Here is a 15,246-nt window from a genome sequence, read left to right as displayed (position 1 = left end):
AGGAAAACTTGGAAGCTATGAAAGTGTAGAGAAAGCTGTGCATAACTAAGATTTCATCTGTTTTCTAATAATATTCTTAACTGATGGGTGTTGTAGCTTTGGGTTTTTTGTGGCTTATTTTGAGGCAGAAGGGAAGACAACACCATCTCAAGTGCTCTTAACAACCCTTCCTTTATTTAATTTCCAATAGATTGAACAATGTACCAGTCACAGGTGGAGTTTACCAGAAAGAGAATGTCATCCTTTCAGAAACATGTTTTTTGGGGGTTTTTTGTTGTGTTTTTTTTTTATTTAATTTGCCCTACTGTTAATCATGAGTTTTACTTGGGAAACTAAACCTCACCCTTGTATTGAAAAAAGGAAAAACTGATGAGGGGCTGATGAAAAGGATGCAGAATATCCAGGTCAAAGGAGAACGAGTGTAAATTGTAATGGATACAAATGGGAGAAGACAAATGAGAACACCAAGAACTACTGAACCATACACACTCAGTTGACTGTCTAATCAAAAGAGTTGTACTGACAAGCAGAACATAAAGAAGAGGAATATATTGATGAGGAGAAAGAATTAATTGGAAACAAAGACTTTTTTTTTTTCCCATTAGAGCCTTTTAAGTCCAAGTTAGTATAATGCTGATGTCTCCTGTGTGATGGACTCAGCATCTCCAGTTTAATTAGGTTTTCCTACCATATTGCTGTGGTGAAACAAACCAGCTTATTTCATTATCTCATAGTTGGAGAAAGATCTGATTATTTAGAAGATATTTCAGCCATGTTAGAGAAACCTGAGTGAGAGGTGATTTGTATGTTCCTACATCTTCCTCTAAAAAACTACAGAAGTGGCATAGAAGATAATTTTTCTTAGTTATCATGCATAGAGATTAGGGCCGCAGAGCTTCGTTAAAATTAAATATGAGGGGGAAAAAAAGGAAATGAAGATGTGAAAAGGGTGTCTAATGGGTTTCAAGTAGGATAAAAATAGAAGGCTTTAGGGTACAGTTAATTAACATTCTGGATATGGATACCACTTCTAAAATTGTGCTTCACAGTAGACTAAGTCACTTGGGCCTTAATACAAGTTCTTCAACAGCTGAAGCTCCTAAAACCTCATGTAAATTATGACCCCGACAACAAAACACTTCTAATGAGAAAGTCAGTATTATTTTATAAACAACTAGTATATCTTCACCGTTAGTATTAGTCAAAATACCAGCTTTGTCCCTAAAGTGGACTGTGAAGACACATTAAGCAAAGTTATGGATACTACACAAATTTCAAGTGGATTTTCAGCCTAGGTTTTGCTTCATTTTGTTCAGTGAGCAGCTTGAATGCATCAAATTGATTAAACTTTCTTATTTTCACAGTAGTCCAATGGTTTATTTTTTTTAAATAGCTTAAACTAAATAATTTGTATTTATTATCTGTTGTTTTAGACAAGTAACAGAACATTTTCTGAATTAAATATTGACACTTCAAAGCATGACTATTTTTGTTCCATCCACTAATGAAACCCCAGAAGGTTTTCCAACTCAAAAGGTGATTTGGTGGGGTTCCAGTTGCTGATTAACACACAACCAATCTTCTGCCACAGAAAGATCAGTTTCTACTTTTTCTCACAATTCTGTGTTTGTATTGGAGGCAAGCTGGAGAAAATAAGTTTTGGTTGGCTGGTTTAATGCTGTTTAAAATATTTAAAGCTGGCCTATTTAAGATTGTACAGAAGAGTATGCTGGATTTTTACCTTCCACTGATCTGTCACTCTGTATTAGTTCTCAAGCTGGGGAAGCAGATTAGATCATATGTTTTTGTATTAAAGACTGTTGATATATACGGCCTTGTCATTACAGCGGTTTTATTAAAGGAGGTTACTGTCCCCAAGGGGAGTCTTAACATGTACAGTTATTTATGCACAGATGCCTCTGTCATTTAAAGGGGTTGTTAAATTGTATTTTAATATTGGGATGACAAAAGATTTTTTCGGATTGCCTGTTGATGCTTGGGCTAGCTCATAAGGCAACAGAGAGGAAATGTCCACAGTTTTCAGGCTCACATAATGTATAATTGACTGCTGTAATTGTTAACTGTGGTGTTAGTGCCTTTGAGTGCTAACGCTTATTTCGCAGTTATAGAAACAAAAAGTCTTGATTTCTTCAGAAACTTCTTTTTAATATGTGAACTTTAGCAAGTTCTGAAGGGGCAGTGCCATAACCTGCCCTGGTTCTTGTCACAAAGTGATGGGACAGAGATGTGCTCCGACCTGAGAAACACACAAACATATTTTAAATTTTTTTTTAATACTCCATAAGGCAACAGAGAGGAAATGTCCACAGTTTTCAGGCTCACATAATGTATAATTGACTGCTGTAATTGTTAACTGTGGTGTTAGTGCCTTTGAGTGCTAACGCTTATTTCGCAGTTATAGAAACAAAAAGTCTTGATTTCTTCAGAAACTTCTTTTTAATATGTGAACTTTAGCAAGTTCTGAAGGGGCAGTGCCATAACCTGCCCTGGTTCTTGTCACAAAGTGATGGGACAGAGATGTGCTCTGACCTGAGAAACACACAAACATATTTTAATTTTTTTTTTAATACTCACTCCAACAAAATGATCTTAAGAGAACTAATACCGTGGCAATTTTTAGGTAAAATGACCTGCAGTAGCAATTAACCTTGCTTCATGGTGCTAGAGAGTCAGATATTGTATGTGGCTTATGACCATTTTCCCTCTAGGTTTTGACTCCTGGTTATATCACTGTGCCCTGTATCAAACCAACTTATTGTTGCAATTTCATAATGAAATCTCTGCCTAAAGAGCTTAGAAGAAACTTAAACCCATTATTGACAGAAACAACTTACAGTTTGTGCCAGATGGTTGTAGGGTGCACTGATTAAAGCTGAACTATTAATCCAACTCAACCTTGGGTGAGTTGGCCCCAGCCCTGCTCCAGCATGAGCACATACCTTCATCTCCATGTTGTCTATTGGCTTTCCCTGCTCATAACAAGAAGGGAGTTGGTGATGGAAAGGTTTGCTCTTGTCTATTGGCTTTCCCTGCTCATAACAAGGAAGAAGGGTTGGTGATGGAAAGGCTTGCTGTCCTTTGCAAGGTCATGCTGATGACAGGTATCATTACAAGTTCTTTGGAAAATGGTAATTCTTCCTGATCAAGTATAACTCACTCTGTTGCAGTTTTAACTGGCACTGATGGATAAGGGAAATTAAATGTCTTTTTTCTTCTGATCATTGGTGTTTCTGCACGTAGGAAGAATTGTGATACGGATCCAGATTTAGCTAGATGGATGTCTATGGTAAAGATCCAGTCCATGTCCAAAGTCTTCTCTTAAATATGAAACAGCACAACCATTTGGCAGCAGGGTGGCTTTTAATAATTGTCGGCAAGACTTTAATTCCCATTACCTTAATTTGTCCAAGTCCCTGCCAGTTAAACTTTTGTGCTTGTTTTCAGATGATGGTTATAAACTACATGGTATTATATGGCCCAAGTAGTCATCTAAAAATCTGATTCTGCAGAACCCAGTCTTAAGAAAATTTAGAGAGTCATCAAAATGAATTAAGTGGTTGGATGGATAGGTAGATAGACAGATAGATAGGTAGAACTCAGTGGTTAGCTATGGAAATTATTATGAAGGTTTTACTTTGTCTTTGGTTCAGTGAAAGTTACAGAAATCAACACCTGCTAATACCTCATATTATATATGAGGTATACATATACCTCAAAGAACTTTTTCTGTAAAGAACAACTTCAGCAGACCTTGCTTGAGTAGAGGGTTGGACTAAATAATCTCCAGGCATCCTTTCAACCTCAGTGGTGTTGTGATTCTGTGGTTATGAGCCTCAGCCTTTTGCCAGGTTGGCACAAAAGGCAGTGCATCAGGTAACTTCTGAAACCAAGGATTAAATAATGCTCAAGGAGTATGCAAACTTTGGTCAGGGCTGCTGTACAAAGTGACTTTCACCCTCAGACCACATTGTCTCAGCCTACTTCATGCTGTTTTTTGCCTTCAGCTATTGAACAGTACTGGTGGCTCCAAAACAGCTGCACAGATAGTGCAGATAGTTACAATGGTAAATCTTGAGCTTAGAGAGTGAAAAATTAAAAAAACACTATGTTCTATGTCATCAGTTTTGAGTCAAATCTTAACTTAAAACTTCAGTCTTTGGTCTTTCTTAATGGGAGGACTTTGCTAGAGGGGAGAGAATAATTTCTTTGGATGTTGATTCACTATGAGTTTGCAGTGTCCTTACCACCTGTGCTTCATTCTGGTCTCTGATGTAACACAGGAGCTCTTAGTTAGCTCTTGTGACTGAAACACCAAAATAATTCTGACACGGCTTTATTCTTCCAGGTTCTATGCAAGTGATGAATAAAACAAGGCGGATCATGGAACACGGAGGTGCTCATTTCATCAATGCCTTTGTGACAACACCTATGTGCTGCCCGTCTCGCTCCTCTATTCTCACGGGGAAGTACGTCCACAACCACAACACTTACACCAACAACGAGAACTGTTCTTCTCCCTCCTGGCAGGCGCAGCACGAAATACGTACATTTGCGGTGTACCTCAACAACACAGGGTATAGGACAGGTAAGATCAAGGCTGGCTCCATCTGAAAGCTTCCTTAGGCTTACTAATACAGAGGAGAATGTATGAAGCAGTGCAGAATGTCAGAGCTTCAGTTGTGCATGTAGGTTTAGCTTCCTTGTACTTTTCCTTGAGGAAATTTAAAACCAAAAAAATACAAAGATTTTTTACAAAAGCTGGGAAGGATACAATAATGTGCACACTTCAGCCAAAGGTATAGCACATGTAGAACGTGCCCTGCAATTACCTGAAGTGCATAGAACAGACAAGAAAGATGCTATGGAAAGGAATTAGTAATTTGAATTTTTCATAAAATGGATATATCAAAAGAAAACACGAGAAGGGACTGCTCCCTTTGGGGCAGAGATGTCAGCTGGATCGGTTTCTCCAGACAGTCCATTCCCAGAAAGATTTTTAGGATAAATAACAACTGAGGAATAACTGGCAAGATCAAATGTATTCCTGAGAAGCTTTGCATGTACTCTTTGCATGCAGTGCTTCTTAGGAACAAAGATTCATTAGAAAGGATTTCAGGAAGTATGTAGCACATTTCACACCTGCTTCCTTCTTGCATTCTCCAGACATGAGATTTCGGTCCTTGCCTGTTACAGTGGTTTTGTCACGTTTCTTGCTGATGCTTTTTGTCATGATGAGAAACAGGCATAAACCTGGTTCTATTTGTGTTATTTATAGTATATATACTATGGGATTGTGGTTTAGTTGTTACTGATAGTATACATTTGTGCTTTGAATTTTTAGTATTTGAGGTTTCCAAGAAGTAGTGTAAATCTTGAATAATAATTGTAGCTAAATCATTATTTTCCTTCTAACTATTCACGTGAGTTTTACGTGTTGTTGCTGCAAAGTCTACGTCTTAAATAGGTAATTTCCTTGTTTTGTTTTTTTTCTAAAATAAAGACCTGAATTAATCTGGAAAGAAATAAATCGGGGGAAGTGCACATACCTTATTAATTGGTTGTTGTTTCCCTCCATTTATCATTCCTGGCACTAATACCACCCCAAGGTTAATGTTTTATTCTTAGATTCGTAGATTATCTGTTTTGTGTTTACTGATGTATGTCTGTTGTAATAATTTTTATATTTAGTGACTAAACTTTACAGCACCTGCAATTTCTATGAACTTGCACAGCTATTGCAAGTGTCCTCGTATTCATATGTCTTATATTTTTACATTAAGTTAATGTTTAAATTCAGACCGAGGAACTTAGTGAATCTATATCACATTTTCAGTCTACCTCTCAATTTGCAAACTAAATTTATTGGAACCCACGGAAATAGTACTTTTATAAGTACAAAGCAATCTTCAGGTGTAAATGAGATCCGCATTCATATAGTTAAATGTGATACATTATTATACAAATTTAAATGGAAATTTCCATTATTGAAGGCTGGTGTTCATTTCTGATCTCTAGTTAAAGTCTTATTATCCACTATCAAGGATAAGAGGGTATTGGAGTAAGAAGTATTTTTTTACCTTCCTCTTCCACTCCCCCGCAAAGATCTGATCAGATTTACCTACTTCAGAGAGAGCAGGAAATTGTACTTTAGAACTCAGTTTCTCAAGTTTCAAAAGTGACCTGCTAAGGAGACCGTTTTGGACATTATATTTCTCCTAAACTGGGAATCCTCCCTGAACATGATTGCGGTGAATAAAGGAAGAGCTGGAAAGCACTACTGTTCATTTGTAGGCGGTTTTTTAAATTATTTATTTTTAGGTCCATGGTAGAACTGGTTTGCCCTGCAATCACAGTTTAGCTTCTTGATCCCCTTTTTTTTGAAGAAGAAGAAGGGTAATAAAAAGAAGCCATGAGGAAAATGCCTTTTGGAATTTGCTTTTATATTTAAGTTCACAACCTTGGAGAGAGAAAGGGGCACATTTTGGAAGGGAGTTTGGTTTTTTCTGAATTCATAAGCCAGATCTTCTCCCTGATTTTTTCTCTTTTTTCTCTTTTGTTTAAACTTGAAGGAAGAAATTGTACTCTCCTACTCCACTTAACCTTCCTTCTGCTTTTCTTTTCTGCCAGTTGTTTCACATCTCCTTCCCCGCTTCTCTATTCATTGTGATCTTCCTGTATTTTGTTCTGTTACAAAAGATGCTTCTGCTGGGGGCTGTTCTTTCTGCACCTGTGGTGGTGGCATTTGTGGTTTGGATCTATACAGACTTGTGCTGCTGCTGGCACCTGTGGGCAATGTGCTGGTGGCGTGGGGGCAGGAGGGAGCAGTGTGGTGCAGGCTTCTCCTGCACAAGTTGCAAGTAAAGAATATGAGAGGAGGTGGAAAAGGTGTGACTCTCCTATAATTGTTTCTCACTTTAAGCCATGGTTGTCAGTTTTATATTTTTCTTTCTGTGTGGCACTTTAATAAGCTTGACCAACTTTGAGAGGCACCAGAGTTGGCAGAATAGAGATGGAGGAAGAGGCTGAGCTGGGAAGTTCTGTCTTTGGCTTTAACAGTTGGGACTTTGACCATCGTGCATCACTGTCACTTTATGTGAATCAATTAAAATAAATATCATGACAATGCAAAGGATGGGGTTTCCTTCCACATGGGAAGCCACTGAGGCAGTAGGTGTTACAGGTGTGTCTTCCTCTGCATTGACCTGTCTCACAATCTGCGCACAGCCAGTGTGATGAATAGCGACTGAAAGGCCCTGTTCTCCTTACGCAGCCACTACACCCAGACAAGTTCCCCATCTCAGTGTATTAAGTAATCGGTCCAATTTTGAAGAGCTTCTGGCATCATTGTCCTATTACAGATTGTGGGAAATTGGGCAAGAAGGACAATTTATGTAAACAAACCAAGTCCATTGATGGATTAATCTTTAGAAAAGTTAGCGTAAGAGACATCTGACTTCAAAACAGTGGACACTAGTGCTTTCAACTTGGAGCAGGAGATAATTATAATGGAAAAGAAACAAAGAGATCTTGTGACACACATTTCTGAATGTCGGAGAATTTCTCTGCCAAAGGTTCCTGTGTAAACATTTACAGAGAAAAGGTTCTGTTTTCCGTGAACATACACATCTCTTTCTGTGAGACAGCTTTTAAAATGCACAATGCATTGTTGCATGCTCGGGTCCTGCAGCAACAAATACCAAGAAGTTTTGTTGGAATACAGATTTAAACTTTCCCTTAGACATTACTTAATGAGAAAAGCTTCTCTCTTCCATTTGCCTGGCTGGCTGAATGATTAGGTCTTAAAATTGGTGAGTGATTCCAGAATATTTTGTCAGCCTTATCTGCAGTCAGGAAATGAAAAGACATGTTTATCTTATTAAATTCAACAGAATTAGGGATGGTGGGCCAAATTCAGCCTGGCAGAAGGATACTTTTGCTTCAGTGAATCTTCTGAGAGAGTTCTGTTAATTTATGTTAGGGCTTAATGTGGCTCAGTATGTAGCAAAGACGGTACACGTTTTGCCTAACTTACTGTCCTTGCTCCTGTGGAACAGTACCCTATGGTACAGCTAACCCTATTCAGTTAAATGAGTCTATTAACAAAGGAAAAAGCTGCCACTGGTATGTCAGTATCTCACTCTGATGATAAGTCCATACTTGAATTATGCAAGGAATTAATAAATGCCATTTTGCACCAGTCGTGTATTTTGAACCTAGAGAAAAGTCATTGTGGGAGGTCCATCTCTGCCATTATAAAAAATTTCTTGGGAATAAAAGTAATAATCATTCTTAGCACTTTCACGGGGCTTTACAATAATTAACTAATGAATTCATTAAAATTCAGTGCCAATCTTCCATTTCCTCCCATTAATATTAGACTGCGAAGGTACAGTGGCTGACTGCATTCAAATAATTATTTTTCCACTTCACTGTCTGAGCCTTTGACATTTTAAAGTGATTTTAACATTAAATTGTAAGAAAGAGGGGAAAGGCTATTGGTAAATGTTTGTTAAAAGAGGAATGAACTGGAAAAATATGTGACCAGATTTTAATATCTGCATGCATGACAAGAGAAAAGTTCTCAGATTATTAGTTTCCTGCTGTAGAATTTGCTGTCCACAGTAGTTGCTGGTTGCTATTTTTTATTACAGAAATACTTAAAAACTTGACTGAAGTCGATCTCTGTGTTTAATTGCTTGGTAGGGAATCATAATAAACCTGAAGAGTCAAAGGGGAGACAGAACAGTGAAATACTTTCTACGAGGTCCCATGCAGGTGAGGAGGACCATTAAGAAGAGATGCAAGTTTTGATTCATGCTCGGGTGCCCAGGCCACTGCGCCCCACTGCACTTCTCTGTCAGGTTATGTGCCTGTAAAAAACCAGATTATCCAAGTCAGAGGAACATCCTATATGCAGGACAGATAGCTCTTGCAGGTGATGAAGAACTGAAGGCCATTTTTAAAAATAATAACCAAGTGATTTGAGTCAGACTTAATTTTCAGAAGTGATTTGCACAATTAGGAACTGAAGTGTTATGATATTCACCTCCAAGACACCTAGGTGAATTTTCGGAACTGGGTATCAGGTTTCTGAATTATTTATCTTGACAGTAAATTGGCTGTCTATATAGAAATGTTATCTTAGCAAGGTCTGTCAAATTATATATTAGGTGGTCTGAGACCATAGACTTGAAAATGGCGTGAAATAAAGATTCAGCATAGTGGCTATATCGTAACGGCTGTTACTGCAAAAGGATGCCAAGGATCTATGCTGGAAAGTGTGTAAGAGAAGTCCTGATGTATAGCCCAGATCCACTGACTCCTTCTGGCAGGCTTGGTCCATGGCAGTGAATTACTGAGCTGGAATATCCTGCAAATACTCTGGAGAATGAAGTTTTCAGACAAAAGACAGTTCTGGATTTCCTTCCTCATGTGTGTTAAAGACTTTTTTGTTCCTTTCTTAGCTCTAACTTCACGTCTATACTATAAATTGGTTTCAGATCAAACATGTATGTATCTTTTCCCTCTGTTTCTATGAATTGAGTTCTAAGCACCAGTAATTCATTTTAAACATATTATAATGTATGCTAACTGAAAATGAGAACACGTTTAGTGGAGCTGTGGTCTCCTGAGGATTTCACAGAGGTTGCAAAAGTGAAAATTACCTGCACAGCTACTGTTTCATCACCTGTCTTCTGCATGTAGCTTTATTTTGTTTAATGCACATTTTAACTATCCTGAAGAGAGAACTATATGTACTTCTGTGAATAACTCGCTGAGTAAAATCCTGTGAGTACCCTGCAATCCAATCAAACCTTCCCAGGGGTCTGAGGGGAAGGCATCCACAACTGCAGAAATAAGCCAATGTCTGTGGTTTCCTTATTTCCAGTCATATTTTGTTTCCTTCTAAACCCTCTCTCTTATTTTTTTCCTAAATCTATCTATTTTCAACAAAAAATGTTGTAGGTTATGAGAAACACCTCATCTTTTTCTTTCCCCCTATTATAATGCACTCTTCTGATGGGATGCCAATTCTAGCATCTGAAGTGTAATGGCTTTGTTACACTGATTTGTCATTTCTAGCAAGAAGTAATTTGTATCTTGATATATCTTCAGAAATAGGATTATCAGTCCATAGCTTTCAAAACAGCTAGAAGTTAAACAGAATACTTGCACACTGTGAAAATATTTTTTAAATCTTTGTTAGTTTAGATCTTCGAGGATGGCAGTACTTACAAAATAAAAGAACCTATTGGCTTATTACGTTTTGAATCTTCCAGTGCCAATTGTGTTCAATATTAGATAGCTTATCAGCCAAAAATGAGAAATAGATTCCCTCCTTCTCACTCCAATTTAAAGTCTTTTGTTTTATCCAGCTAGCAAGTGAAGCCTTCGTGGTATATTCCATTCTTTTTTCTTTGCTTTTCTGGAATGCTTGTTTTTTGCAGAAGTCTTTAGAAATCATTAAATTTAATTTAGTAATGTAGTTTATTGAACACAGTTCTCCTAAGTTGTCTTTCCTGAATGCCCAAAAGTGTGCGTGTTCCATGTGGCCCACGTGGTCACATACTTGCCCTGTGCAGTAGCAATGCTCAATCTAGTGGGCACCGGAAAAGCTTAGTGAGAGGGAAGTTCAGAGATAAAACAATAATCCGTGTGCCAGCTCTAATAAAGTGCATGGGAGACCAGTGCTGATTTCAAAGACTCACCAGTGCCTACATTAAAAACTTCGCAGATTCTAATTCCAGTTTCTGGAAGTCAAATTCCATTTCTTTGAATCTGAACATCCTCATGTCATCTTGTATGTTTTAGTGGCATGAGTACTGCCCTGAGCCCTCTGTCTCATCTGCTGAGTTAGAGACAATAGCACCTCCCATCCATGTGTATATGTTGTGCATGGGAAGACTACGTATGGTTTTGAGATGGTTGCATTTTAGGATTGTAAGAGGTGACTGGTTATTTATGAAAAAAGAAAGTGTCAAATATATTTTTTGGTCAAAAGTAAAAGGTAAACGTACAGACAATAAAGGGCTGTAGAATCTGGATTTCTTTTTCAGTGAATGTCTTGTTGAAAGGAATTCTGTGGTTATATTGAACCAGGCTTGGACTTTTCTCCCAATTGGATTCAGTAAGACTTTATTGGTTTTATTTATGAACTAATGCTTTTAGTAGTGTTCTTCCAAGTTTATTACTAGGTGGAAAAAAGCAGTTTGTTAAAGTACAGCAAATATTTCTTCTTGCAGAGCGTATCTCAGCAGCTCCCTAAAAGTTGGCAGTCGCATTTTCTTCAAATCCTATGGACAAAATGGCTCTAAATGAAATTCTTTTGGAGTTGGCCCAAATAGCATGGTGTGCAGACTTTGCTATTTTAGTGCAGATTCAGTGTTAAGCTAGATAAGCTTTTGCTTAGATTGTTTATTATTAAAAAAGGTCTGACAATCCACTGCTGGGGAGGTTTCTGATTTTTATGCGGAGGAGGAAATGTTGCATGTGATGAGAGCAGGATAAACCTAAAGGTTAAGACTCTTCTGTGAACGTGATGCGTAAAAGAGGGGAGTGATATCCATGGTAAATTTTAAATAAAATGTCTCGTTGTTGTAGTGGTTTTGACATTGGGAAAGGTTTTGTGGAAAATCTGAATGGTCAGAACTGGCCACCAAGGAATCTGAGCAGACTGAGCCATAGCGAGCTGTGCTGTAGCCCAGCAGTGCTCCTGCCTTCTCTTGTGCTGCCTGAATTGGAAATGATGCTGTTGTGATACATGAAGTCATCTTGTCCTTAATTGTAAGAAAGTTTGATGATATGAAGATTGCAATTTCTAGATTTTTTTGCCTTTAACTTTCAGAGAGCGTCAGAGGGATATTCAGAAAGATATTTGTGCCTTGCATTTCTAGTTCTGGTTAAACTTTTGTAATCTCTGCCATAGGCATTAGTGAAGGCATGGTTTGGCCCCAATTCCATTGGGAATTTGCTCACCTGAGAAAGACAAGCAAGACTTGGCTCACCATCAGCATTCTTCTTTTTATTCCTTGTTGACCATTTCAAAATATTTGGTTTGAGCCCTTTTGTTTTATTTGGCTTCGTCTGCTCCCCTTCAGCCAATTCCCCTGATTCATTAAATAGATCTTGGCACTGATCCTTGGCCATGACTGAGAAATGTGCAATGCAAATTCAGGAAGAGGAACAAAGGTGTCATAAAGATTACTGTGCATTGCCTTTGTCCTGCTAGATATCAGACTAGTTGCCTGGCATAATAAGAAAGCCTGGAGGCTATTCTTACTGCAGTGGTTACCAGTCACTGTACAACATGGGTTTTACAACTATTATGTTTCATGAATTGCAGCAATAATTTTAATTCCAATTACAGAGAGGAGCTGTGCATGTAAAGGCTCTTGCCTTTAAATACTACTCTTTTTATGTCTCTGTGATGGTGGATGGAGCATGTGATCTTTAAGAAAATCTTGTACTATCTACTGTACTGTAGGTTAGAGAAAAACTGGGCTACCATGTACAATAGACTAAAATAAAGTGTGTGTGTGTATACACCTGTCCTTAGTCTAACTGATGAAGTACTTGAAGGAATTCCATCATTTCAAGGGCTGCTGCAGATGTACAAAAGAAAAGAAACAGCAAAAAAAGTACTCGGAGCCTTAGTGTCCTGAAACTGATGGAACTAAAGGGATCTGAGAACAAAATGTGGTCTGAAGCTCCCCTTGCTCCTTAAAAATACTCTAATGTTTGGGAACTCACTGCATATTTTGTGCAACTCATTAGATTTGCTGGAGTTACTGAGATAGGAATAGTAATGCCTTGTCTCCTAATCTTTGCAGTAGTGTCATATTTCCTGTTTTCACTAAAGGTGCCAACTGGGACTGTTTTATTCAGGTGACTTCAGCACTAAGGAGTTACTGATTTTTGGAAAATCTGCTCAGTTATTTTGATACCTGATGAGAACTGATGTCTCTTCAAAAATCTTTCCCATGGAACCAAATTTAATATTGAATGACAGCGTTTTAACTCAGAACCCCCCATACTTCTGCTGTAAATCCATTAATTTCACTGAGTTTACTCCATTATATGTTGTCAGTTTAAGAGTATATTTGGCCATGATGTGAATGCAAAGCTGACTTTGACCTTTGGGCTTACTGCTTGGTACATGTGTACGTAGCCATGCTGAGAGCGCTTTCTCATCTGCTTTCCTCTGATTGTCTCTTACAGGACAAAAAGTACTGAAAGTAATTTTTTGCTAGCTATACAGCAGAAATAAGATCAGAAATATTGTCCTTATCCCCCCACCCCTCACCTCAGTCCAAAAATTAAAGATTGCTCAAATGTCGCTAATTGTTCAGCTTTGAGTGGGGGAAAACTAGTATCAGATACAGAAGTAAAAGATTTTAGAGGGGTAAACAAATCCCTGTGAGTAATTAAGACTTGCAACTCAAAACCTAAGTTAATACCTGGAAAGTTATCTGCTGAAATATGACAGAAAACCAGTGCTTTAAATGTCTTTAATGCACTTAATGTACAACATTCCTGTTTAAATGTAGAGGGCTAATAGCTTAAAACATGCATTTAACTTCACAGTCTTGGTGGTAAGTACAATTTAATGGGGTGCTAATAGGTGGATACAGCTAAGGAGCATGAAGGATATGAAGAGAAGGCTCCAGGAGGAGGGCTGTGTGGTATAAATACTGAGCTTACTGTCCAGGAGTAACAAAAAGCTGAATTCTACTTTTTCTCAGCTTCAGTATTTATTATGAGTGCATGAATATTTATAAATTCTAGTCGTTATTTCTAAGTTCTAAAATCCTGGAATCGTGTATGTTCAACTGAAGGTGGGCCTCATAAATCTCTTAGTCCATCACAGGTTCACTGGCTAATTCAGGTTGGAAGGGACATCAGCTGGTCTCTTTTCCACCACCTGCTCAAAGCCTGCTGTAGGCCATGTTGCTGAGGGCTTTGTCCAGTCTAGTCTTGCAAAACACCCAGGACTGGAATTGTGCAGTCTTTCTGAGCAACCCGTTTCACTCTTTGACTCTTCTCTTTGTGGAAAAAGCTTTTCTTACCATCCAGGCTGAACCTTACTTAATTTGATCTATACTGTCCTCCCACCGTACACCACCATGAAGAGCCTGGCTTTGTTTTCTCAATCATCTCCTCACTGGTGAAAAGTTGATTAGGTCCCCCTGAAGCCAGGCTACCGTTGCTCCACGGAGTACATTTTTCTAGTGCGTAGCCTGACTCAGCTGGACACATGGCAAGAGCTTTATCTTTCACTGCTTCCCACCAGGATGGAACGTATCACTGTCAGGACATTAACACCAGTACTCCTCTCATGCAGTCCTTTCTTGATTTCATCTTCTTACTTTATTTAAAATGAGCTTAAGTGCTAGGGTCATTTGTTAAACAGGCCATTAAACTATGTTTAGTGGAATGGGTAAGTGATCTTAGCCAGTAGTTACCAGAACTGTGTCTGAACAGGTGACTAACTGTGGTCAGAATCAGCGCTACCCAATCAAGGAAACTGAATGAAAGGAATGAAAGACTCAAATTCTGTGTTTAAATCTGATCTGCTGGCAGTTCTACACTGAGGAAACTCAGTTGACTTCCTTGCATCATTTTATTGATGCACCTTGAATTATCTTAGTTTTCAATTTACTGCAAAGTTTTGTGAATATCCTTTGTTAGATGCATTTTTGTTGCTTTAAGTATTTCTAGGTAGGTATTAGGCAAAGAATTAGTATTTTAAAAAAGGCAGGGGTGGAACCTAACAAACTTGTAGAGTTTGTCAGATGATTTAGCTAGATGAGAGAACTAGCTTGAACATTTCCAGTGATGATAGATGATGCCTTGATGTCCATTCATGTAATTGTGCTTTTACACTACATTTGACAATATGCTGGATCTGCTTTTTAAGCAGTGAGCTGTGGCCTTGGTGTATCTGCAGTTGTGTTATATTCAGAGTGACCTTCATATTAATTGATAGCACAGGGAAAATTCTTTTGTGTGCAATTTTTTTTTTTTCTCACAGGAAGAGTTTAAAAAACAAAACCTCTTGTAAAAATTCCACTCTATACCAAAGAATTTTCCAGGTGCTTATCACTAGAAGGGTGAGACTCTGAGAAAAGAGCTTTAGAAGGTTATGAACCCCTGCGGAAGTGGTAACAGTGTACAAAGGACTCCGTTCTTGTATATCCTGTTTTCTGTAGTCTTAGGAGAAACTAC

General features: G+C 38.1%; 1 protein-coding gene across 5 annotated transcripts in view; it reads left to right on the top strand.

Moving 5' to 3' along the window:
• Positions 1-15,246, top strand: part of SULF2 (sulfatase 2) — a 153,149-nt gene that overhangs the window by 88,349 nt on the left and 49,554 nt on the right. For all 5 annotated transcript variants that reach the window (XM_014943717.1, XM_014943713.1, XM_014943715.1 and 2 more), the window contains exon 4: positions 4,367-4,606. In XM_014943717.1, coding sequence (XP_014799203.1) covers positions 4,367-4,606 — 240 coding nt within the window. The remainder of the gene's footprint in view (positions 1-4,366; positions 4,607-15,246) is intronic.

The sequence above is a fragment of the Calidris pugnax genome, unplaced genomic scaffold (assembly GCF_001431845.1).
Source record: "Calidris pugnax isolate Ruff unplaced genomic scaffold, ASM143184v1 scaffold118, whole genome shotgun sequence".
Classification (NCBI taxonomy): domain Eukaryota; kingdom Metazoa; phylum Chordata; class Aves; order Charadriiformes; family Scolopacidae; genus Calidris; species Calidris pugnax.
This window is presented reverse-complemented; position numbering and strand designations above follow the sequence as displayed.